The 26,110-nt window shown below is 41.5% G+C and overlaps 1 protein-coding gene across 1 annotated transcript in view; it reads left to right on the top strand.

Moving 5' to 3' along the window:
• LOC110521553 (voltage-dependent calcium channel subunit alpha-2/delta-1-like) overlaps positions 1 to 7,089 on the top strand; it is a 45,395-nt gene extending 38,306 nt beyond the window's left edge. The window contains 2 exon segments of the mRNA XM_090184311.1: positions 6,579 to 6,731; positions 6,895 to 7,089. Coding sequence (XP_090040437.1) covers positions 6,579 to 6,731; positions 6,895 to 6,951 — 210 coding nt within the window. The 3' untranslated portion in view covers positions 6,952 to 7,089.
• Positions 7,090 to 26,110: the final 19,021 nt, after the last annotated feature.

Consider the following 26,110-nt stretch of genomic DNA (forward strand, 5'->3'; position numbering starts at 1 on the left):
AGAATGATGGAAACCACTGAGTTCTTGGAGTCCTTCAATGCTGCAGACATTTTTTAGTACCCTTACCCAGATCTGTTCCTCGACACAATCCTGCCTTGGAGCTCTACGGACAATTCATTTGACCTCATTACTATTTTCCCTGACATACACTAACAACTGTGGGACCATATAAAGACAGGTGTGTGCCTTTCCAAATCATGTCCAATCAATTGAATTTACCACAGGTGGACTCTTAATGAAGTTGTAGAAACATCTCAAGGTTGATTAATGGAAACTCCATTTCTTGTCTCATAGCAAAGGGTCTGAATACGTCTTTAAATAAGGTATTTCTGTTTTTGCTTTGTCAGTATGGGGTATTGTATGTAGATTGATGAGGGAAATAAATAATTTCAGACATTTTAGAATAAGGCTGTAACGTACCAAAATGTGGAAAAGGACAAGAGGTCTGAATTCTATCCATATGCACTGCATGTAAACCAAAGTGTTAAATATTGTTCTATGCATCAGTTGGGGTGTCTATAAGCTTCAATTTGAGGTACTAAATCAATTTGAGGTACTAAATCCTGGAGTTAGTTGAGCCAATGGCCATGGGGTAAGTTGAGCCAATGGAAAGTTTAACAAATTTAAGTGTTTTCTTCCCAGGCGTAATGCAAGGCATTATCACTGGGATATAAGGTAACAACAGGGCCTGTCCAAAGCTAAAAGTGTAAAAAATTAAAGGTACAAAGTGTTTGTTAGGTGTGTTAATATCCAAACGTGATTGGGAGTCCCATAGGGCGGCGCACAATTGGCCCAGCATCGTCCTGGTTTGGCCGGGGTAGGCCGTCAATGTAAATAAGAATTTGTTCTTAACTGACTTGCCTAGTTAAATAAAGGTTACATTTAAAAATAATTTAAAAGGTGCTTCAAATGTTTAAAAGACAAAAAGATTATTGTGATTGTGTTGAATTGTTTTTGAATTGTGTTGAATTGTTTTAAAGAGAAAGTGGTAATATTTAATTCAGTACAGACATTAATTTACCCTGTCACGCGGCTCAATTTATCCCATCCCCGGTTTAAGCGGGGTCAAGGGACCACTTTTTTTGGACAAGCTATGTTTTGAAAACTAATGTTTACATGAATTCTGATTATGTCCAGGTATACACAACATCCTGAAATCTATGTAGATATCTTTGTTAGAAATAATATTATATTTCCCTTGATGGTGACTGCCGGGTTGGGAAAGACTAATGGCGTTCGCATGCTTTCCACCCGGAAGAGTTTCGAACAGTTCGTACATACACTACCATTCAAAAGTTTGGGGTCACTTAGAAATGTCCTTGTTTTTGAAATAATTTTTTCTTGTCTACCACAGTGTAGACATCATTTTTATTAAATATCTGCAAAGGCATACAGAGGCCCATCATCAGCAACCATCACTCCTGTGTTCCAATTGCACGTTGTGTTAGCTAATCCAAGTTTATCATTTTAAAAGGCTAATTGATCATTATGGCTAATTGATCATTATCAGCACAGCTGAAAACTGTTGTTCTGATTAAAGAAGCAATAAAACTGTCCTTCTTTAGACTAGTTGAGTATCTGGAGCATCAGCATTAGTGGGTTCGATTACAGGCTCAAAATTGCCAGAATCAAATTACTTTCTTCAGAAACTTGTCAGTCTATTCTTGTTCTGAGAAATGAAGGCTATTCTATGTGAGAAATTGCCAAGGAACTAAAGGGTTTGTTTTCACAGTATTTTACTGTAATTACAAGAGATTGGTGCAAGAAAGTTGACTGCTAAGTGTTTACACATTACAGAACATTAATGGCGAGTTGGCATTTTATATAACTTTCACTTCAAGAAGCCTTAACAAAGGCTTCCAAACTGGCAGTGACTACAGGGAAAAAAACAGACATGGCAAAAAGCTAGCTGTCACATCAATATGTCCTCTATACATCATACCTTGACCGACACTATAACCACAGGGTTTAAATTGGTAAGCATCCCCTCTAATGGGTGCAACAAATAAAGCCTGTTACAAGGCATGCCCCAAAATATGTTAATGAAACAACAAGACCATTCACCCACTAGTAGTGAAAAGGTATTTGGCTCTCCAAAGATACGGTACTCTATTCTGTGGGGTGGAATTACAGTACATTTTTTAAATACAGCAATTTTCCAAGAAAGGAACAATAATTTACAGTAAGCGGCAATAAGCGTTTCAGCATTTTTGTTTTACTGTTGATAATAACTCAAAATACTCTATAAATACAAACGTTTTGTTATTGTGGGTCAACGCTTGGCAAAAAAAAAAAAAAAGTGCATTTCCCCTCAACTGCACCGTTGCTCCGCAATAGACAGGTTAGCTGACAATGTCACAAAAACAATGCACGCGATTCAATGACGCAGAAGTCAGTGTGTTGTTGTGATTCCAGATGGCTAGATAGCTAGCAACAATGACAAGAAGCTGCCATGTGGGGAATCGTAGGTGGCTCCTTTCAGCTAGTTTTATCTTGTTCTTTTGTTTTTTACATTGTATAAAATTGGAGACTCCAAGCTAGAAAATGGTATTTCATACACTGCAGAGGAACAATGAGAAAGTCATTCTGCTTTGAAAGTGGATAAACTTGTAAACCCACTTATGGCACGTAAAATGTTTTGGTACACCTACTGGAGAGCCCTTCTTTGTCTAAACCCATTCAACATCGTTCACACCCACTTAAGCCTTAGCCCCACCCATCTCTTTAAGGATTCTCAGTGTAGTAAACAACCAGAGATTTCAAGACTAAAAGTGGTGAAAGTAGTAGCAAAAAGTAGTAGTAAAAATGTACTTTATCTACTCCTTTGCCTATATACCATTCTGATTGTGGTGCAGGTCATGTTGTTCTTCACATTACATCTCTGATAAACACATACTATATCAAATAAAATCTAAGTTAATTTGTCACATGCACAGGATACAGAAGGTGTAAACGATACAGTGAAATGGTTACTTGTATAGTGGAGTCTTTTGTTTAGACATCTAGTAGCTAGCAAGCTAAATAATTAACCATAATCCCAACTCTAATGTCGCATTCAAAACAACTCGGAAACTCTGGCCTCTTTCTAGAGCTCCTACACAGATCATGCACATAACTTTAGCTAGCGAGCCAGCCAACTAACGTAATCTAGCTAGCTAACAGTATGCTTTAAATTGCAATGAAAACAACTTTCTGACAAAATTAGAAACAAATAAATTCAAATCAAATGTCATTTGTCACATGCGCCGAATATAACAGGTAGACCTTACCCTGAAATGCGTACTTACAAGACCTTAACCAACATTGCAGTTCAAGAAATAGATTAAGAAAATATGTACTGAATAAACTTAAGTACAAAATAAAAGTAACACAACAAAATTACGTAACAAGGCTATGTACAGGGGGTAACGATACTGAGTCAATGTGCAGCGGGTACAGGATAGTCGAGTTAGTTTGTACATATAGGTTGGGGTAAAGTGACTATGCATAGATAATAAACAGCGAGTAATAGCAGTGTAAAAAAAGGGGAGGGTGTCAATGTAAATAGTCTGGGTGGGTGGCCATTTATTAATTGTTCAGCAGTCTTATAGCTTAGGGGTAGAAGCTGTTAAGGAGCCTTTTGGACCTGGACTTGGCGCTCTGGTACCACTTACCATGCGGTAAAAGAGCGACCAGTCTATGACTTGAGTGACTGGAGTCTTTGACAATTTTTGGGGCCTTCCTCTGACAGCGCTTAGTCGGTCCTGGATGGCAGGAAGCTTAGCCCCACTGATGTATTGTGCCGTACACACTACCCACTGTAGCACCTTACGGTCAGATGCCGAGCAGTTGCCATACCAGACGGTGATGCAACCGGTCAGGATGCTCTCGATGGTGCAGCTGTATAACTTTTTGAGGATCTGAGGACCCATGACAAATCTGTTCAGTATCCCGAGGAGGAAAAGGTGTTGTTGTGCCCTCTTCACAACTGTCTTGGCATGGACCATGATAGATTGTTGGTGATGTTGACACCAAGGAACTTAAAACTCTCGACACGCTCCACTACAGCCACGTTGATGTTAATGGGGGCCTGTTCCGCCCTCCTTTTCCTGTAGTCCACGATCATCTCCTTTTTCTTGCTCACATTGAAGGAGAGATTGTTGTCCTGGTATCACATGGCAAGGTCTCTGACCTCGTTCCTATAGGCTGTCTCATCATTGTCGGTGATCAGGCCTACCAAAAGAAAAAATATTTGTCCAGTTTGAGGTCAGTAATCGCTGTTCTGATGTCCATAAGCGATTTCCTTTCATAATAGATAGTAGCAGCAACTTTTATGTACAAAATAAGTGAGAAACAATGCAAAAACAAACAAAATAGTACAGTTGGTTAGGAGCCCGTAAAACGGCAGTTAGACTCTTACCCGTATACATGGATTAATGCTTTTTCCTCTGTTATGAATGCCACTGTTGCCCTTAGTTTGAAGATGTTATCCGGAGACAGGTGTTTTTTACAACATTCCTCTTTCAGTGTTCTCTTTTTGGACTCTCTCTGCATTTGGCAATCATCTGCTTCCACTAGGAATTCCACTGATTTCAAAACTCAGTCAACTTATTCCATGACAACGACACCATTTATTCCTCACCATTATAATCAGAAAACTGTCTGGTTCAATGGAAATGTTTTTACCTACAGTACCAGTCAAAAGTTTGGACACACCTATTCATTCAAGGGTTTTTCTTTATTTTGACTATTTTCTACATTGTAGAATAATAGTGAAGACATCAAAACTATGAAATAACACATATGGAATCATGTAGTAACCAAAAAAGTGTTTAACAAATCACAATACATCTGAAATTCTTTAAAGTAGCCACCCCTTCCTTGCCTTGATGACAGCTTGGCACGATCTTGGCATTCTTTCATCCAGCTTCATGAGGTTTTCACCTGGAATGCATTTCAATTAACAGGTGTGCCTTGTTAAAAGTTCATTTGTGGAATTTCTTTCCTTTTTAATGTGTTTGACCCAATCAGTTGTGTTGTGACAAGGTAGGGGTGGTATACAAAAGATAGCCCTATTTGGTAAAAGTCCACATTATGGCAAGAGCAGCTCAAATTTGCAAAGAGAAACGGCATATTTCTCTGCAGAACTATTCAAGCTCTGTCCGGTTGGACGGAGAGTGTCGCTGCACAGCTATTTCCAGGTCTCTCCAGAGATGTTAGATCGGGTTCAAGTCCGGGCTCTGGCTGGGTCACCCAAGGACATTCAGAGACTTGTGCCAAAGCCACTCCTGCGTTGTCTTGGCTGTGTGCTTAGGGTCATTGTCCTGTTGGAAGGTGAATCTTCGCCCCAGTCTGAGGTCCTGAGCACTCTGGAACAGGTTTCGCTTTGTCATTGTGGGTTATTTTGTGTAAATTTATGAAGAAAACAAATAATTTAATGCATTTTATTATAAGGCTGTAACATAACAAAATATGGAAAAAGTCAAGGGGTCTGAAAGCTTTCCGAATGCACTGTAGGTAAGCTATTTGGTTAACTATTTAACTAACTATTTAGCAGTCTCATGGTAGAATCTATTCAGGAGCAATTTGGTCCCAGACTTAACGCTGTAGTACAGTTTGCCATGCGGCAGCAGAGAGAACATTCTATGACTTGGGTGGCTGGAGTCTTTGACAATTTCATTTGACACCACCTGGTCTAGAGGTCCTGGATGGCAGGGAGTTCAACCCCAGTGATGTACTGGGCCGTACGTACTACTCTCTGTAGGGAAGCAGTTATGATACCAAGCGGTGATGTAACCAGTCAAGATGTTCTCAATGGTGCAGCTGTAGTACTTGTTGATGATCTGAGGGCCCATGCCAAATGTTTTTAGCCCTCTGAGGTGGAAGAGGCGTTGTCATGCCCTCTTCATTACTGTGTTGGTGTGTTTTGGATTATAATAGATCCTTAGCGAGTGGACACAGAGGCACTTGAAGTTATCGACCCGCTCCACAACAGCCCAATCGATGTGAGTGTGTTGCCTACCCTTACCACCTGGGGGCGGCCCATCAGGAAGTCCAGGATCCAGTTGCAGAGGGAGGTTTTCAGTCCCAGGGACCTTAGCTTAGCTTAGGGCTCCTGAGTGGTGCAGCGGTCTAAGGCACTGCATCTCAATGCAAGTCCCTGGCTCGAAACCAGGCTGTAACATATCCGGCCGTGACTGGGAGTCCTATAGGGTGGTGCACAATTAGCCCAGCGTCGTCTGGGTTTGGCCAGGGTACGCCCTCATTGTAAATAAGAATTTGTTCTTAACTGACTTGCCTAGTTAAATAAAGGTTACATTTAAAAATATATACAAAAAGTAGTGATGAGCTTGGAGAGCACTATGGTGTTGAATGCTGAGCTGAGGTCTATGAACATTATTCTCACATAGGTGTTCCTTTTGTCCAGGTGGGAAAGGGCAGTGTGGAGTGCAATAGAGATTGTGTTATCTGTGGATCCGTTTGGGTGGTATGCCAGTAACAGTGGGTCCAGTGTTTCTGGGATGATGGTGTTGATGTGAGCCATGACCAGCCTTTCAAAGCTCATACATTGAACACAGCTCTCTGTTCCCTGAACACAGATTGGTCAGTTCTTTGGGGAGGTGGATCCAGTCGTGATGATCAGTCTGGTCAACACATCTCTGTACTCCTTCAACAAGACCTACGACTACCAGTCAGTCTGCAACCCTGAGAGAGACTGCAAGGCTGCTGCAGGGCCACGATCTGTCTACGTGGTGAGACACACACAGCGCGCTCACACAGCACACACCCACATGAATGCATTAATGAATGATCTTGCTTTGGTTACCTTTCATGCTACACATACTGTACTGTATGTGTATATTTTGTCCATATGTTATGAAGTGTGCACTCAGTGTTCTCCTCTCCCCTCTCCAGCCCACTATAGCAGACATGCTGAGTATAGGCTGGTGGGCCTCCACAGGTGCCTGGTGAGTTAACTGGCTGGATACTTTAACTACGGTCGTCTGCTGTTTGGACCAAGCATAATGTGTTTGTCTCTGTAGGTCGATAATGCAGCAGCTCTTCTAGTCTCATATTCCCAAGGTTCCTAGAGGCAGGTCAGTTGTAGAGGATGGCTTTGGAAAGTATTCAGACCCCTTCACTTTCTCCACATTTTGTCATGTTACAGCCTTATTCTAAAATGTTTTAAAGAAAAAATTGTCGAAAACAGGTTTTTAGAGGTTTTTGCAAATGTATAAAAGGTAATCAGACCCTTTGCTATGAGACTCGAAATTGAGCTCAGGTACACCCTGTTTCCGCTGATCATTCTCGAGATGTTTTTACAACTTCATTAGAGTCCACCTATGGTAAATTCAATTGAATGGACATGATTTGGAAAGGCACACACCTGTCTATATAAGGTCTTACAGTTGACAGTGCATGTCAGAGTAAAAACCTAGCCATGAGGTCAAATGAATTGTCCGTAGAGCTCCAAGACAGGATTGTGTCGAGGCACAGATCTGGGGTTAGGTACAAAATATATATGCAGCATTGAAGGTCCCCAAGAACCCAGTGGCTTCCATCATTCTTAAATGGAAGAAGTTTGGAACCACCAAGACTATTCCTTGAGCTGGTTGCCTGGCCAAACTGAGCAATCAGGGGAGAAGGGCCTTGGTCAGGGAGGTGACCAAGAACCCAATAGTCACTCTGACAGAGCTCCAGAGTTTGTCTTTGTAGATGGGAGAACCTTCCAGAAGGACAACCATATTTGCAGCACTCCACCAATCAGGCCTTTATGGTAGAGTGGCCAGATGGAAGCCACTCTTTAGTAAAAGGCACATGACAGCTCGCTTAGAGTTTGCCAAAAGGCACCTACAGGACTCTCAGACTCTCAGTCTGACGAAACCAAGATTGAACTCTCTGGCCTGAATGCCAAGCATCATATCTGGAGGAAAGCAGGCACTGCTCATCACCTGGCCAATACCATCCCTATGGTGACGCATGGTGGTGGCAGGATCATGCTGTGGGGATCTTAATCAGCAGCAGGGACTGGGAAACTAGTCATGCTCGAGGGAAAGATGAACGCAGCAAAGTACAGAGAGATCCTTGATGAAAACCTGCTCCAGAACGCTCAGGACCTTAGACTGGGATGAAGGTTCACCTTCCAACAGGACAACGACCCAAAGCACACAGACAAGGTGATGCAGGAGAGGCTTCGGGACAGATCTCTGAATGTCCTTGAGTGGCCCAGCCCAGATTCAAACCAGATCAAACATCTCTGGAGAGACCTCAAAATAGCTGTGCAGCGACGCTCCCATCCAACCTGATAGAGCTTGAGAGGATCTGCAGAGAAGAATGGGAGAAACTCACCAGATACAGGTGTGCCAAGCTTGTAGAGTCATATCTAAGAAGACTTGAGGCTGTAATCGCTGCCAAAGGTGCTTGAACAAAGTACTGAGTAAAGGGTCTGAATACTTATGTAAATGTGGTATTTCAGTTTATTTAATTTTTAACAAAATTGCACAAAAATCAAAAAAACTGTTTTTGCTTCTTCATTGTGGGGTATTGTGTGTTTATTGATGAGGGTACTGTTTTAGTAAATCAATTTTAGAATAAGACTGTAACGTAACAAAATGTGGAAAAAGTGAAGGGGCTTTGGACTATTTATTTGGAGGAGATGTAAGCACAGATGTTTTTGTGTTGTGTTTTTGGTTGTGTATGGTAACAGTTATGTAGTCTCTCTCTCTCTAGTGGACTCAGATGATGACATGTCTGCTAACATGTTTAAGGAGAGTTGTATCACAGAGCAGACTCAGTATTTCTTTGACAACGTAGAGAGATCCTACTCGGGAGTCCTCGACTGTGGAAACTGCTCCAGGTGTGTGTGTGTGTGTGTGTGTGTGTGTGATGTAAGGGTCGATTCCAATTTCCTCTTTCCTGGATAATAGCTTGTTGTGGGCAATAATATTTTGAATGTGAATATGCAGTATATGTGATATTTTATACAACGGGTGCATCTCATCCTGAATGCTGATTGGTTAAAACTGCATTCCAGACGTTGTTTATTCCACAAGTTACCACTAAGACTCTTTAATGCCTTTTTACTCTGTTCCATCTAACTGCGCAATCCACTGTCTCATCGACCCAGCCAGACAATTATATCAACTTGATCTCCACTATAAAAAGCATCTAGACTTTATCTCACATTTCTTTTTGACTAACATTTAGTTTTCGACAGTGAAGATTTCTCTAAACCTTGATTTCTGTCTCTCTGAAATGTTCAATATACAAAGTCAATCTCCAGTTGTTTTAAAAAAAATGTCTAACTAGGCAAGTCAGTTAAGAACAAATTCTTATTTACAATGTCGGCCTACCAGGGAACAGTGGGTTAACTGCCTTGTTCAGGGGCAGATCGACAGATTTTTACCTTGTCAGCTCGGGGATTCAATCCAGCAGCCTTTTGGTTACTGGCCCAACGCTCTAACCACTAGGCTATAATGAACATGTCTGGAGTTGGGATGAGACAGACAGGCAGCTTTTCTCAGCCAGCCGAAATCATGAATCAGCATAATTTATATGGATATATACAAAGATCAATAGAAAATAGGTCAAACGAAACGAAGTGCAGCTAGTTTTCAGTCTTTCCAGCTTCAGTTTGAAGTGATTGTGTTAGCTGTGTTGTTGGATAGCTCTGAACAACATTGTCCTGACGAGAGAGCACATTTTCTTTGCCAGGTGAAATTGTGCATCATTAGCTCATTGTAATGGATGTATCCAAATAAATGTCACTAGAAAACAGCTTAAACAAATGCAAATTAAGCTACTTTGTTGTTATTCTGGCTGCACTGTTTGACGGGACTGTAAATTAGCCATTCGTTGGCTAGCTATCAAGTAAGGGATGATAACGTTGCAAGCCAGTATGGCGATAGAACATTTATAATGAACGAATGGATCGCATCCATAGATACTGAACAAAATGACTTAACCACTGGGTAACGTCTCTGGCATCGGAACCGATAGACCGAACGACCAGCCTTCTTTGGTAGCAACCCTAGATTTGTGTCAGGACTATATCTTGTGGATGAAATAGTATGAATAAATTCATTTAAAATAAAAAATGTAATAAAAATACTATACCAGTCAAAAGTTTGGACACACCTACTCATTCCATGGTTTTTCTTTATGTTTTACTATTTTCTACATTGTAGAATAATAGTGAAGACATCAAAACTATGAAATAATACATGAAATCATGTAGTAACCAAAAAAGTGGATTTGAGATTCTTCAAAGTAGCCCCCCTTTGCCTTGATGACAGTTTTGCACAATTGTGGCATTCTCTCAACAGCTTCATGAGGTAGTCATCTGGAATGCATTTCAATTAACAGGTGTGCCTTGTTAATTTGTGGAATTTCTTTCCTTCTTAATGCATTTCAGCCAATCAGTTGTGTTGTGACAAGGTAGGGGTGGTATACAGAAGATAGCACTATTTGGTAAAAGACCAAGTCCATTTTATGGCAAGAACAGCTACAATAAGCAAAGAGAAATGACAGTCCATCATTACTTTAAGACATGAAAGTCAGCCAATACGGAAAACTTTAAGATCTTTTAAAGTTTCTTTAAGTGCAGTCGCAAAAACCATCAAGCGCTATGATGAAACTGGCTCTCATGAGGACCGCCACAAGAATGGAAGACCCAGAGTTACCTTTGCTGCAGAGGATAAGTTCATGAGCGTTCCCAGCCTCAGATTGCAGCCCAAATAAATGCTTCACAGAGTTCAAGTAACAGACAGATCTCAACATCAACTGTTCAAAGTAGACTGCGTGAATCAGGTCTTCCTGTTAATTGAAATGCATTCCACCTCATGAAGCTGGTTGAGAGAATGCCAAGAGTGTGCAAAGCTGTCATCAAGGCAAAGAGTGGCTACTTTGAAGAATCTCAAATATGAAATATGTTTAGATTTGTTTAAAACTTTTTTGGTTGCTACATGATTCCATATGTGTTATTTCAATGTGTTGATGACTATTCTACAATGTAGAAAATATTCAAAATAAAGAAAAACCCTTGAATGAGTAGGTATGTCCAAACTTTTGACTGCTACTATAGGTCCCTAAGGTTATCTTACAGGACAATGCATGAATAAAGATATGTGTACTAGACCAGAGGTCTAGAAGCCTAGCAAATGAGAATTGATCATACAAAGGCATTTCATTTAATTTAATTTATAGCATCTGAAGAAGTAACCTTTCATCCCAAAACCAACCACCATTGATCAATCAAATGATATCAGTAACTTAAACACTCCCAGGCCCAATCTCCACAGGGTGTCACAGCATTTAAAGGTTTGTGTGGGGGATGAGACCAATGTAAATAAGACAGAATTCCTGAGAAGATCATAAAATCTTTTTGCATATAGTAATTCAGAGTTCACCCTATACAGATACAACTAACCCCCGAGATTATGTACATACATGTAGATAACATCAAAGTTATCCTCAGTGAACAAGTTTCAGATAGATACCATACATGGATACTATACTATTCTTATATCACATGTAATATTCATTGCTCTGAATACTGTAACAGAGATATTTACATGTTGTCCCTTCAGAGGGAAGGGTTGACTAGTTTTTGGGCATTGTCCTTTGTTCCTGCACCATTTGCCATACAGGTGTCAGAGAGCATATAAATTAGGGCCGAGCCTACAAGCTCATCCCGATATGTCATCCTCTGGTGGGGTAGCTCCGGAATGAAGTCAGTTTCCTGCCCTCCTCTGTGTTTTCCTGCTCTTTCCAGGCAGCTGCTGCCGGCTTGGCTCTGATCAGATGCACATTACCTTGATCTGTTAGGAGCTGGACACAGAGGGAAGCACTGTTTACTGAGAGCTCTCTCCCGTTTACCCCTGTTTATGTACTGCAACTCACACATGATGTGGGGGTTGAATGTAGGTAGAAATGCAGTGGGTATATGAGCCACACGTGCCTGACTTTCTTTCTCTTCAACATTAACAACTAAAGACACTTAAACTTTGAGTGCCATAAAGAAAGAGCCATTCCACAGACGGCGAGTGTTGCTCCATTGCCCTGTAGTATGTGTGTGATTTAGTATTGTCTCTGTGTATGTCTGAACCAGAATTTTAGCACCACGGTAAGCACATGTGTGTGATGATGCGAGTGGCAGGAACGGACAGCTTTTTTAATATGGCTAGGGGTGCTGCTAGCAGCACCCCTCGACAACATTCCGCTGAAAAGGCAGTGCGCGAAATTCAAAAATATTTTTGGGAAATATGTAACTTTCACACATTAACAAGTGCAATACACCAAATGAAAGACTAACACTTCTTGTTAATCTACCCATTGTGTCCGATTTAAAAAAGGCTTTACAGCGAAAGCACAACATATGTTAGGTCAGAGCCAAGTCACAAAAACACACACAGCCATTTTTCCAGCCAAAGGGAGCAGTCACAAAAAGCAGAAATATTGATAAAATTAATCACTAACCTTTGATGATCTTCATCAGATGACACTCATAGGACATCATGTTACACAATACATGTATGTTTTGTTCGATAAAGTGCATATTTATATCCAAAAATCTCAGTTTACATTGGCACGTTACTTTCAGTAATGTTTTACTTCCAAAACAACCGGTGAATTTGCAGAGGGCCAAGCTTCTCCATATAAAATAAAATAAAATAATTATAAAAATGTATCTTTCGTTTCTCTGTTTCATAATTTTCCTTCAATTGGCAAGTGGCTTTCTCAACTGAGGAATCAGAGAGGAATCAGATCCCATGTATCTGATGCTATATGGTCAAAAAAGAGTATGACATGTTGGCATGTTGCTGCCAGTAGCATTGAATTCAATAGCAAGTGACACCAGCTAGCATTTGGCCTCCCTTGATAATTCCAATAACCAATCAGTGTTGATCTGAGCTGAGTGAGCTCAACTGTGAATGGTCCTGGCACAGCAAAACATATGTAATTTCAAGGAAGGCCATTTTGGATTTGACTTCCTACCAATCAAATCTCACCAAAGAAAAATGTAATTGTTAGCTTATGGTGTGTGTCGTTGTCCTTCAGTAGCTAGCTATGGATAGAGATGGGGATGAAGAGTTTCTAGTTTAAAACGATTTTGTAGCAGCTGAAAATCAAGGAGAATGGGAGGCCAATTCCAAAATAGGGTATGGTGCAGGAGAGATGAGCATGGGGTGGAACCTAATCTTTTAACACTGAAAATTAGGACCGACTGGCTAGCTGGGAGTGCTAGGCTAAAGAAGCTGTTTTGCTGGCCATGCCTTCTATTAGACAAAAGTACATATTTGCTCAACAACCATTGGGACACCACTGTTTTTTCTTATCTTGTAAACCTGGGCAGGTCCCTTGACCGACATAGAAAGAAAAAAAAACACATTATGGCAAACCTAAAACTTAATCTCTTTGGTAGAGTTCGGATCAACAAGACTTTCGACCAGGCTGCAGTGATCCATGTCCAGAGGCACAATGAATGGGTGAAGAAAAACAGAGACCTTTTAGTAATGACATTATTACAAATTGAGCAAACCAGCTGTGAAATTAACTTTGCCAACTAAATTTAACTTGCATTTGCCTATGCTGTGTAGGTCACGTAACTATTTGTTAAATGCAATATTTTCTTTGTACACTTAAACATAACAGATGTTGCTCTCCGGTTTTAACTGTGATGAAACACAAATGTACAGTGCCTTCAGAAAGTATTCACACCCCTTGACTTTTTCCACGTTTGCCCGACCACCTCGATTCTTTCTTATGTTACAAAATTTGTAATTGTGTTTTTACATTGTAAAGACTCAGAGCTACTAAAAGGTATATCATAAACTGCAGTTGAGGAACAATGGGAAAGTAATTCTGCTTTGAAAGATGATAAACCTGTAATCCCACTTTTGAGAAAATGTAGTTAGCACAAGTAGTTAGCAAAACAATGAACCATAATCCCAACAAATACAGTTCAAACGGATTGTCAAAGCTAGCCACCATGCATGAAATGCTGTAGTATGAATCTTCAGGTAGATGAAGCTAACCAACTAGGTTCAATGCTAGCTAGCAAGCTAACATTACATCAAATCAAATTTTATTGGTCACGTAGACGTGTTTAGCGGATGTTTTGAAATGATTGTGTTTCTAGCTCCAACAGTGCAGTAATATCAAGCAAGTATTATCTAACAATTTCACAACAATACACACAATACACACACATCTGAAGTAATGGAATGGAATTAAGAATATATAACTATTTGGACAAGCAATGTCAGTGGCATACAGTAGAATAGAATCGAATACAGTAGATACAGTGGGGAGAACAATTATTTGATACACTGCCGATTTTTGCAGGTTTTCCTACTTACAAAGCATGTAGAGATCTGTAATTTTTATCATAGGTACACTTCAACTGTGAGAGACGGAATCTAAAACAAAAATCCATAAAATCACATTGTATGATTTTTAAGTAATTAATTAGCATTTTATTGCATGACATAAGTATTTGATACATCAGAAAAGCAGAACTTAATATTTGGTACAGAAACCTTTGTTTGCAGTTACAGAGATCATACGTTTCCTGCAAAGGGGACAGGACGACTGCACCATATTGAGGGGAGGATGGATGGGGCCATGTATCGCGAGATCTTGGCCAACAACCTCCTTCCCTCAGTAAGAGCATTGAAGATGGGTCGTGGCTGGGTCTTCCAGCATGACAACGACCCGAAACACACAGCCAGGGCAACTAAGGAGGTCAAGGTCCTGGAGTGGCCTTAGCCTTTCTCCAGACTTGAACCCAATAGAAAATCTTTGGAGGGAGCTGAAAGTCTGCATTGCCCAGCGACAGCCACGAAACCTGAAGGATCTGGAGAAGGTCTGTATGGAGGAGTGGGCCAAAATCCCTGCTGCAGTGTGTGCAACGCTGGTCAAGAACTACAGGAAACGTATGATCTCTGTAACTGCAAACAAAGGTTTCTGTACCAAATATTACATTCTGCTTTTCTGATGTATCAAATACTTATGTCATGCAATAAAATGCTAATGAATTACTTAAAAATCATACAATGTGATTTTCTGGATTTTTGTTTTAGATTCCGTCTCTCACAGTTGAAGTGTACCTATGATAAAAATGACAGACCTCTACATGCTTTGTAAGTAGGAAAACCTGCAAAATTGGCAGTGTATCTAATACTTGTTTTCCCCACTGTATATATGATATGAAAAATGCAAACTATGTCAACATTATTAAAGTGACTAGTGTTCCATTATTAAAGTGGTCAATGATTTCAAGTCTATGTATATAGGGCAGCAGCCTATAATGTGTAAGTGATGGCTGTTTAACAGTCTGATGGCTTTGAGATAGAAGCTGTTTTTCAGCCTCTCGGTCCCTGCTTTGATGCACCTGTACTGACCTCGACTTCTGGATGATAGCGGGCTGAACAGGCAGTGGCTCGGGTGGTTGTTGCCCTTGATTTTTTTGGGCCTTCCTGTGACATTGGGTGCTGTAGGTGTCCTGGAGGGCTGGTAGTTTACCCCCGGTGATGCGTTGGGCAGACGGCACCACACTGGAGAGTGGGTGGTGCAGTTGCCGTACCAGGCGGTGATACAGCCTCCTGAGGTTGGTGTTCCCTCTGCTGTTTCCTGAAGTCCACGATCAGCTCCTTTGTTTTGTTGACGTTGAGTGAGAGGTTATTTTGCTGGCACCACACTCCCAGGGCCCTCCCTGTAGGCTGTCTCGTCATTGTTGGTAATCAGGCCTACTACTGTTGTGTCGTCTGCAAACTTGATGATTGAGTTGGAGGCATGTGTGGCCACACAGTCATGGGTGAACAGGGAGGACAGGAGGGGGCAGAGCAGGCACCCTTGTGGGGGATCAGCGAAGTGGAGGTGTTTTTTGCTACTTTCAACACCTGGTGGCAAGTCCAGGACCCAGTTTCATAAGGCGGGATTCAGAGCCAGGGCCTCAAGCTTACTGATGAGCTTGGAGGGTACTATGGCTCCGCCCTCAACCGTAAGGCTCTCCAGAGGGTAGTGAGGTCTGCACAACGCATCACCGGGGGCAAACTACCTGCCCTCCAGGACACCTACACCACCCGATGTCACAGGAAGGCCATAAAGATCATCAAGGACATCAACCACCCGAGCCACTGCCTGTTCACCCCGCTATCATCCAGAAGGCGAGGTCAGTACAGGCGCATCAAAGCTGGGACCGAGAGACTGAAAAACAGCTTCTATCTCAAGGCCATCAGACTGTTAAACAGCCACCACTAACATTGAGTGGCTGCTGCCAACACACTGACACTGACTCAACTCCAGCCACTTTAATAATGGGAATTGATGGGAAATGATGTAAATATATCACTAGCCACTTTAAACAATGCTACCTTATATAATGTTACTTACCCTACATTATTCATCTCATATGCATACGTATATACTGTACTCTATATCATCGACTGTATCCTTATGTAATACATGTATCACTAGCCACTTTAACTATGCCACTTTGTTTACATACTCATCTCATATGTATATACTGTACTCGATACCATCTACTGTATCTTGCCTATGCTGCTCTGCACCATCACTCATTCATATATCCTTATGTACATATTCTTTATCCCCTCACACTGTGTACAAGACAGTAGTTTTGGAATTGTTAGTTAGATTACTTGTTGGTTATTACTGCATTGTCGGAACTAGAAGCACAAGCATTTCGCTACACTCGCATTAACATCTGCTAACCATGTGTATGTGACAAATAAAATTAGATTTGATTTGATTTAATTTGGTGTTGAATGCTGAGCTAATGTCAATGAACAGTATTATTACATAAGTATTACTCTTGTCCAGATGGAATAAGACAGTGTGCAGTGTGATGGCGATTGCATCATCTGTGGATCTATTGGGGCGGTCAGCAAATTTAAGTGGGTCTAGGCTATCAGGTAATGTAGAAGTGATATGATCCTTGACTAGTCTCTCAAAGCACTTCATGATGACAAAAGTGACTGCTACGGGGCGATAATCATTTAGTTCAGTTACCTTTGCTTTCCTGGGTAAGGGAACAATGGTGGCAATCTTGAAGCATGTCGGGACAGCAGACTAGGATAGGGAGAGATTGAATATGTCCGTAAGCACTCCAGTCAGCTGGTCTGCGCATGCTCTGAAGATGTGGCTAGGTGTGGGCCGGCAGCCTTGCGACATCAGTGTCCGTGACGTGGCTGGTTTTCCCTATGTAGTCTGTGATTGTCTATATGACCCTGCCACATACATCTCCTGTCTGAGCTGTTGAATTGCGACTCCACTTAGTCCCTATACTGGCGTTTTGCCTGTTTGATTGCCTTACGGAGGGAATAACTGGTTAAATGTGGTGGTTTGCGCTTTCAGTTTAGCGTGAATGCTGCCATCTATCCCCGTTTTCTGCATATGGTAGGTTTTAATAATCACAGTGGGTACAACATCTCTTATACACTTCCTGATAAACGTAGTCACCGTATCCGTGTATTCGTCAATGTTATTGTCAGAGGCTACCCGGAACATATCCCAGTCCGCGTGATCAAAACAATCTTAAAGTGTCGATTCTGATTAGTCAGACCAACATTGAATAGTCCTTAGCACGGGTACTTCCTGTTTGAGTTTCTGCCTATAGGAAGGGAGAAGCAAAATGGAGTTGTGATCAGATTTGCAGAAGGGAGGGCGGGGAGTGCCTTGTAGGCATGCCGGAAGTTGGTTGTAGCAGTTGTCAACTGTTGTAGCAGCGCGAGTTCTTCAGCCAATGTGTTGACAGAACTTTGGTAGCATTTTCCTCAAATATGCTTTGTTAAAATGCCCAGCTACAATAAATGTTGCCTCAGGATATGTGTTTTACAGTTTGCATAAAGTCCAGTGAAGTTCTTTGAAGTCCGTCGTGGTATCAGCTTGAGGGGGAATATACACGGCTATGACTATAACTGGATATAATTCTCTTGGGAGGTAACACGGTCAGCATTTGATTATGAGGTATTCTAGGTTGGGTGAACAAAAGGACTTGAGTTCCTGTATGTTATCACAATAACACCAACTGGCTGTACAGACTCAAGACAGTATATCCCGAGAAACAGAGTATGTTACAATCCCTGATATCTCTCTGGAAGGAAATCCTTGCCATGAGCTTGTAAACTTTATTATCCAGAGGCTAAACATTAACGAGTAGTATACTCGGTGGGTGGTGTACCTCTTCCCCACCGGCGATGTTTTGGATCAGCCTCTGGAATCAGTTCAATTACACTGGGGGGGTAAGAACAAAGGATCAGATTTGGGAAAGTCTTATTCCTGTTTGTAATCCTAATAATGCTGGTGAGTTACCACCTCTCTGATATCCAAAAGTTATTCCTGGCTATATGTAATAACACAAAACATTTTCTGGGCTAATACTGTAAGAAATACACACAAAAAAAATCTGCAAATTTGCTTAGGGCCTAGATGCACGGCTGCCATTTCTATTGGCGCCATTTTCTGTGATTAGGCTATAACTGGCAATACAATGCAAATACATTTCTGAGAAACCAATAATATTACTACACAGATCACACGTAACATTAGCTATCGAGCCAGCAAGCTGACATTCACTAGCTAGCTAACAGTACATTTTAACTTGCAATGAAAACAACTTCCTGACAAAATTTGACATGTATAATACCTGAAAATGTAGCTAGACTCTTACCCGTATACGCAGATGAACGCTTCACGGCAGACTGCAACCACGTTCACTGAGTAAGACGTCCTGGGTTGTTTTCGTTTTGATTGTAGCGAAAAAATTATCAATGTAATCCATTTGGAATTCTGGCTGTAGCACAACACAATGTGGAATTAGAAGGGTATGAGGGGTATGAATATTTTCTAAATGCACTGTATGTGGTTGAATTTATTCTGCCACTCTGTGACACCTGTATTTTAGAACATTGTCTGTGATATGGCATTATCAGCTTCATATCGGCTATCACAGTGCCTTAGAAATGCATTTTTAACAGAGCAAACAACACAATTGTCAAAACATATGTTGGAAAGAAATATATATCAGTTTGGCTTCCCCATAGATTTTGCCCACGCACCGCTACTGGGGAAGTGTTCTCTCATGTGTGTAGTATTTAGATGGTTTGCATTCCTCTCCTTTCATCCTTTTAGTATGTACCCGTACAAATCAGCTGGGCTTGACAATCTGGACCCTCTATTCCTGAAACTATACGCCGCCATTGTCGCAACCCCTATTACCAGCCTGTTCAAACTCTCTTTCATATCGTCTGAGATCCCCAAGGATTGGAAAGCTGCCGCAGTCATCCCCCTCTTCAAAGGGGGCGACACCCTGGACCCAAACTGTTACAGACCAATATCCATCCTGCCCTGCCTATCTAAGGTCTTCGAAAGCCAAGTCAACAAACAGATCACTGACCATCTTGAATCCCACCGTACCTTCTCCGCTGTGCAATCTGGTTTCCGAGCCGGTCACGGGTGTACCTCAGCCACGCTCAAGGTACTAAACGATATCATAACCGCCATCGATAAAAGACAGTACTGTGCAGCCGTCTTCATAGACCTTGCCAAGGCTTTCGACTCTGTCAATCACCGTATTCTTATCGGCAGACTCAGTAGCCTCGGTTTTTCGGATGACTGCCTTGCCTGGTTCACCAATTACTTTGCAGACAGAGTTCAGTGTGTCAAATCGGAGGGCATGCTGTCCGGTCCTCTGTCCGGTGTGTGTGTGTGTGTGTGTGTGTGTGTGTGTGTGTGTGTGTGTGTGTGTGTGTGTGTGTGTGTGTGTGTGTGTGTGTGTGTGTGTGTGTGTTTTTCAGGATGTATCGAGCTGAGAAGCTGCCCAACACTAACCTGGTGTTTCTGATCACTGATGCCAAGACCACCTGTCTGTCCTGTGACCCCAGACCACTACGACAGGCAGAGCAACCATGTTTCCTTCCACACACACCCACACACATCCTATTGCAATCATTTTCTAGTCAGTATTACTGCTCGATTAAAACTTTTATTCTCATAGTATATATTAATATGGAGCTGTGTATCTGAGTGGAACATCTGGAACCCATGTTGGGATCACTTTCAATCAGTGTAAAGTGTAAGTGTGTGTGTGCATGTCTACGAGATATATGTGTTTGGGGCTTTAGATTCCTGCTGATGTAAAGTGTCATCATCCCAGGTCAGAGAGGGTTCAAACAAAAGGCCTGTAGTTTACAGCTCAGTTTGAGGACAAACACACACACTCATCCACACACACACAGCATACATTTAAAACATACACACTACACTCTATTGCACAGAACTAAGAGGCTGTCCAATCACAGTGTCATGTTCAATCATAGGGGTGATATTTATAAGGGAATTGTTAAAGTGTAACACTCTTCTACAGACAGGGTGATACACAGGTTAGTGTTTTTCGTTATAAATCTTGTTCTGGAGGCAGCTCTGCAGAGTGGTCACTAGCTGGCACTACTACAATGTCATACAATCTGATTTTAAGCCTAACACTACTCTCAACCCTAACCTTAACCACATTGCTAACCCTAATGCCTAAAATTAAATTAAGATCAAAGCAATTTTTTCCCCCATAAATTTTTACAAAAGAGACTATTTTGACTTTGCATCCGGCCCATCTAGTGGAAATCACTCAGTTCTGCCTCCAGGACAAGACTCCCAATAAACATCAACCTGCCGGTGATACGTATGAGCTTGTAAGGGAGTGTGTTAAAGATGTGATTTGAAGATGTATGTTTGACCAAGATGCGTCTGTGTGTGTATATTTTTGAGGTTTGTGTTGCACATTTGTTTGTGCATTAGTATTTCCTTAGTGTGTGCATGTGCAGCCCAAGGTCCAGATCGCTGTGAGCTAGCTCAGAACCCCAGGTACAGGAAAGGACCTGACGTGTGTTTCGACAACAACGTAGACGTAAGTCAAACACGTGCGCACACATATTTTATTTTTCTCTATCTCTCTCTCTCTTGCTCTCTCTCCCTCTTGATCTCTCTCTCTCTTTCCATTGCTTGGTTTGGATGTTCTTCATTGCCTGATTGCATGAATTGGTTTGTGTGTGTCTCTGGCCTGTCCCCTTCCTCATGTTGCTGCAGGAGTTGATGCTGGGCCCAGGGATATTCCCTGTCAATAAAAACTGAACTGAGACCTGTGTCTCTCCACCCCTGTTGATAGTCAGGTGTTACACACAGCAACTACTAACTGACCGGAAATCTACTGATAGGCCTTAAACACAACCACTACTATCTATGTGTTAATAATGATGACCAGGATTCTAGTACTGTAGCTACTTCCTTCAAATAATAAAACACACTTGGATAATCCCAGAGCAAAAGGAAAATAAGGTACCAATACAGTATATCATGTAATTCTCTACCAGGTGAATAGTGTACTGTAGAGTAAAAGAGATGTACTACCTGTTATAGACCTGTCACACACACAGGCCGGTAGTGATGTTTAGGGTGGCCTGGGAATGGAAGGTACGGGTATTGTACAGCAGATGTAGATCCTCTATGGAGAGTGAAAGTAGGACTCTCTCCCCACAGCTGAACTATGGAAGTTGCTCTGCAGTCTATATTCCCTGTAAATAGAGGAAGTGCCAGATGGGTTTCCTGCCTTTGACGGTGTGCAGTACTGTACGACACAAACACACACACACAAAGGCCAAACAACAGGAGGCTACACACACACACTGAACATTCTATAATGTTGCACCCTTCTGAACGCAAAAATGTAGGTTCTCTATTATTTGCCAGCATAATCTGAGTTTGAATTGTCTGATTGGTGCTTGTCTGATTAACGGATGTTGTGACCAACAGGAGGATGATTCTGACTGTGGGGGCGGGACCTCTCTAAGCCCCTCCCCTTGGCCCATGTTGGGACTCCAACTACTGCTGCTGTGGCTCCTCACTGGCCCCCGACACTCATGACCCCTACACACACACACACACACATCTCAACCAGACAGTGTTTTACATTGGATCGTTTTCTGACTCTCCATCTCCTGAATGTCATCACTGATCTGTTAACGCACTGCCAATATGGAAGAGAAGTCACTCTCCTGCTCTCCAATCATTCTCCAAAGCCAAAGGGGTGCTCTTTCCTCCCTCTCATCTCTTCTCCACCATGTTGACTGAGCTATTCTATTATATGGTGTATTCTTTGGAGCTAACCAAACCCTTTAATTCGTCATCATAAATGTACTTATATGTTTTGGTTGGAGTAAGAGGGAGGTTGAGTGTCTGTCCTTTATAATTCACTGATACGAATGATTTAGGCTTAGTTTCTGTTTATGATATTTATTATACTGTACAGTACATAAAAAATATAATTATGAAGACAACAAAACCTGTAACTGAAATGGAAAGCAAAGTTATTGATAATCCAACAGTTTTGATTTACAGTTGAAGTCGGAAGTTTACATACACTTTTGCCAAATACATTTAAACTTTTTCACAATTCCTGACATTTAATCCTAGTAAAAGTTCCCTGTCTTAGGTAGTTAGGATCACCAGTTTATTTTAAGAATGTGAAATGTCAGAATAATAGTAGAGAATGATTTTTTTCAGCTTTTATTTCTTTCATCACATTCCCAGTGGGTCAGAAGTTTACATACACTCAATTAGTATTTGCAAGCATTGCCTTTAAATTGTTTAACTTGGGTCAAACATTTCGGATAGCCTTCCACAAGCTTCCCACAATAAGTTAGGTGAATTTTGGCCCACTCCTCCTGACAGAGAGAGGTGAGACTGGTGTAACTGAGTCAGGTTTGTAGGGCTCTTTGCTCGCACATGCTTTTTCAGTTCTGCCCACACATTTTCTATGGGATTGAGGTCAGGGCTTTGTGATGGTCACTCCAATACCTTGACTTTGTGTCCTTAAGCCAATTAGCCACAACTTTGGAAGTATGCTTTAGGTCATTGTCCATTTGGAAGACCCATTTGCGACCAAGCTTTAACTTCCTGACTGATGTCTTGAGATGTTGCTTCAATATATCCACATAATTTTCCTACCTCATGATGCCATCTATTTTGTGAAGTGCATCAGTCCCTCCTGCAGCAAAGCACCCCCACAACATGATGCTGCCACCCCCGTGCTTCACGGTTGGGATGGTGTTCTTCGGCTTGCAAGCTTCCCCCTTTTTCCTCCGAACATAACGATGGTCATTATGGCCAAACAGTTGTATTTTTATTTCATCAGACCAGAGGACATTTCTCCAAAAAGTACGATCATTGTCCCCATGTGCAGTTGCAAACCGTAGTCTGGCTTTTTTATGGTGGTTTTAGAGCAGTGGCTTCTTCCTTGCTGAGCGGCCTTTCAGGTTATGTCGATATAGGACTCGTTTTACTGTGGATATAGATACATTTGTACCTGTTTCCTCCAGAGTCTTCACAAGGTCCTTTGCTGTTGTTCTGGGATTGATTTGCTCTTTTCGCACCAAAGTACGCTCATCTCTAGGAGACAGAATGAGGCTCCTTCCTGAGCGGTATGATGGCTGCATGGTCCCATGGTGTTTATACTTGCGTACTATTGTTTGTACAGATACACATTGTACCTTCAGGCATTTGGAAATTGCTCCCAAGGATGAACCAGACTTGTGGAGGTCTACAATTCTTTTCTGAGGTCTTGGCTGATTTCTTTTGATTTCCCCATGATGTCAAGCAAAGAGGCACTGAGTTTGAAGGTAGGCCTTGATATAAATCCACAGGTACACCTCCAATTGACTCAAATGATGTCAATTAGCCTATCAGAAGCTTCTAATTCCATGACACAATTTTCTGACATTTTCCAAGCTGTTGAAAGGCACAGTCAACGAAGTGTATGTGTACTTCTGACCCACTGGAATTGTGATACAGTGAATTATAAGTGAAATAATCTGTCTGTAAACAATTGTTGGAGAAATGACTTGTGTCATGCATAAAGTAGATGTCCTAACCGCCTTGCCAAAACTATAGTTTGTTAACAAGAAATTTGTGGAGTGGTTGAAAAGCGAGTTTTAATGACTCCAACCTAAGTCTATCTAAACTTCCGACTTCAACTGTATTTATTTATTAATGCAGGTCAAACAGCAGTATGTGAATAGATCCAGTAGACTAGAGTAGGGTTCACTCAATAGAGAGCTGAAGAACACTGTCACCATTCCAGGAATGGGGATAGTTGACCCACGATAGATCTTTCTCTGCCAACATTCAGGGTCAAATCGTACTTTCATATCTTTATGGTCACGTTAGCATTCCTGGGGTACCAATCAGTGACCTAGGCCAATTACTTTCTAATACTTTTGGTGTGCTTTGTTTAGCTTCACATACAGGGTAGGCAGGCGTTTGCACTTTTGGAACTATTACATTTGTTCCATTGCACCAGGCAAGCTATATTTAGTGCAACTCAAGTCTTTGAAAGTACAGTATGCATATGACCCAGGTCTGTATAGATACTGTATAGATACTGATACAGTATAACTTCATTTGATGCATCAGATATCCAGTGCCTATGTAGCTTCAACATACCATTAATTTATCCAAAGTTATTCTTTGATGGATAGTCATTGGAATTATGTCCCAAAGTGTCCGTTGCATGCCGTACTGTATGCTATGTGTAGTAGTAGAGCAGGAGCAGTAGCTCAGAGATATGTTTCTTATGTTCTGTAGCTAGCTGGTATCTACCTAGCCTGGGTGGCAGTCTGTTTCAGCTTCAGACTGGCAGCTAGGCTTGAACAATATGCTCCTGGAGTTAGTTTCCTACTGTATCCCCAGACTCAGGATTTCAGGAACGTGAAAGACAGAAAAGCTTTCCAAAAGGCTTAAGTTGTTTCACAGACCCTGGTGAGCAGACAACTGGAGAATGATATCAGCATATCTAAAGACTGTTTTTTTCTCATCTTCTTCTTGTTCCTCTTCTGCTTGTTTATTCTTTGTGCTGCTTTCTAAAATCTGTAAACGAGAGTTAAGTTCTCAGTTACACATTACAAAACCGCAGCACTGTATCCCTAACCCAAAATTAAGTACTTACTGTATGATCGTTGCCAATACTGTCCCTTCTGCCATGGCCATCTAGTGACCACCAGATTTGGAGCGTTCAGGATCATGCCAGTTTATTTGAGTAGCGTGTTGATGTGTGTATAATGGCAACGGCATGATGTAGCCATGGAATGGGCATGTCCCTGGAGTATCTCTGATTGTGCTTTAATACATGACTTACTATTTTGTGGAACTTGACTAGCCTGAAACAATTTTGTATATACAGTGCCTTGCGAAAGTATTCGGCCCCCTTGAACTTTGCGACCTTTTGCCACATTTCAGGCTTCAAACATAAAGATATAAAACTTTATTTTTTTTGTGAAGAATCAACAACAAGTGGGACACAATCATGAAGTGGAACGACATTTATTGGATATTTCAAACTTTTTTAACAAATCAAAAACTGAAAAATTGGGCGTGCAAAATTATTCAGCCCCTTTACTTTCAGTGCAGCAAACTCTCTCCAGAAGTTCAGTGAGGATCTCTGAATGATCCAATGTTGACCTAAATGACTAATGATGATAAATACAATCCACCTGTGTGTAATCAAGTCTCTGTATAAATGCACCTGCACTGTGATAGTCTCAGAGGTCCGTTAAAAGCGCAGAGAGCATCATGAAGAACAAGGAACACACCAGGCAGGTCCGAGATACTGTTGTGAAGAAGTTTAAAGCCGGATTTGGATACAAAAAGATTTCCCAAGCTTTAAACATCCCAAGGAGCACTGTGCAAGCGATAATATTGAAATGGAAGGAGTATCAGACCACTGCAAATCTACCAAGACCTGGCCGTCCCTCTAAACTTTCAGCTCATACAAGGAGAAGACTGATCAGAGATGCAGCCAAGAGGCCCATGATCACTCTGGATGAACTGCAGAGATCTACAGCTGAGGTGGGAGACTCTGTCCATAGGACAACAATCAGTCGTATATTGCACAAATCTGGCCTTTATGGAAGAGTGGCAAGAAGAAAGCCATTTCTTAAAGATATCCATAAAAAGTGTTGTTTAAAGTTTGCCACAAGCCACCTGGGAGACACACCAAACATGTGGAAGAAGATGCTCTGGTCAGACGAAACCAAAATTGAACTTTTTGGCAACAATGCAA

This window comes from Oncorhynchus mykiss, chromosome 1 (genome assembly GCF_057628025.1).
Source record: "Oncorhynchus mykiss isolate SJ-2025 chromosome 1, ASM5762802v1, whole genome shotgun sequence".
NCBI classification, from domain to species: Eukaryota; Metazoa; Chordata; class Actinopteri; order Salmoniformes; family Salmonidae; genus Oncorhynchus; species Oncorhynchus mykiss.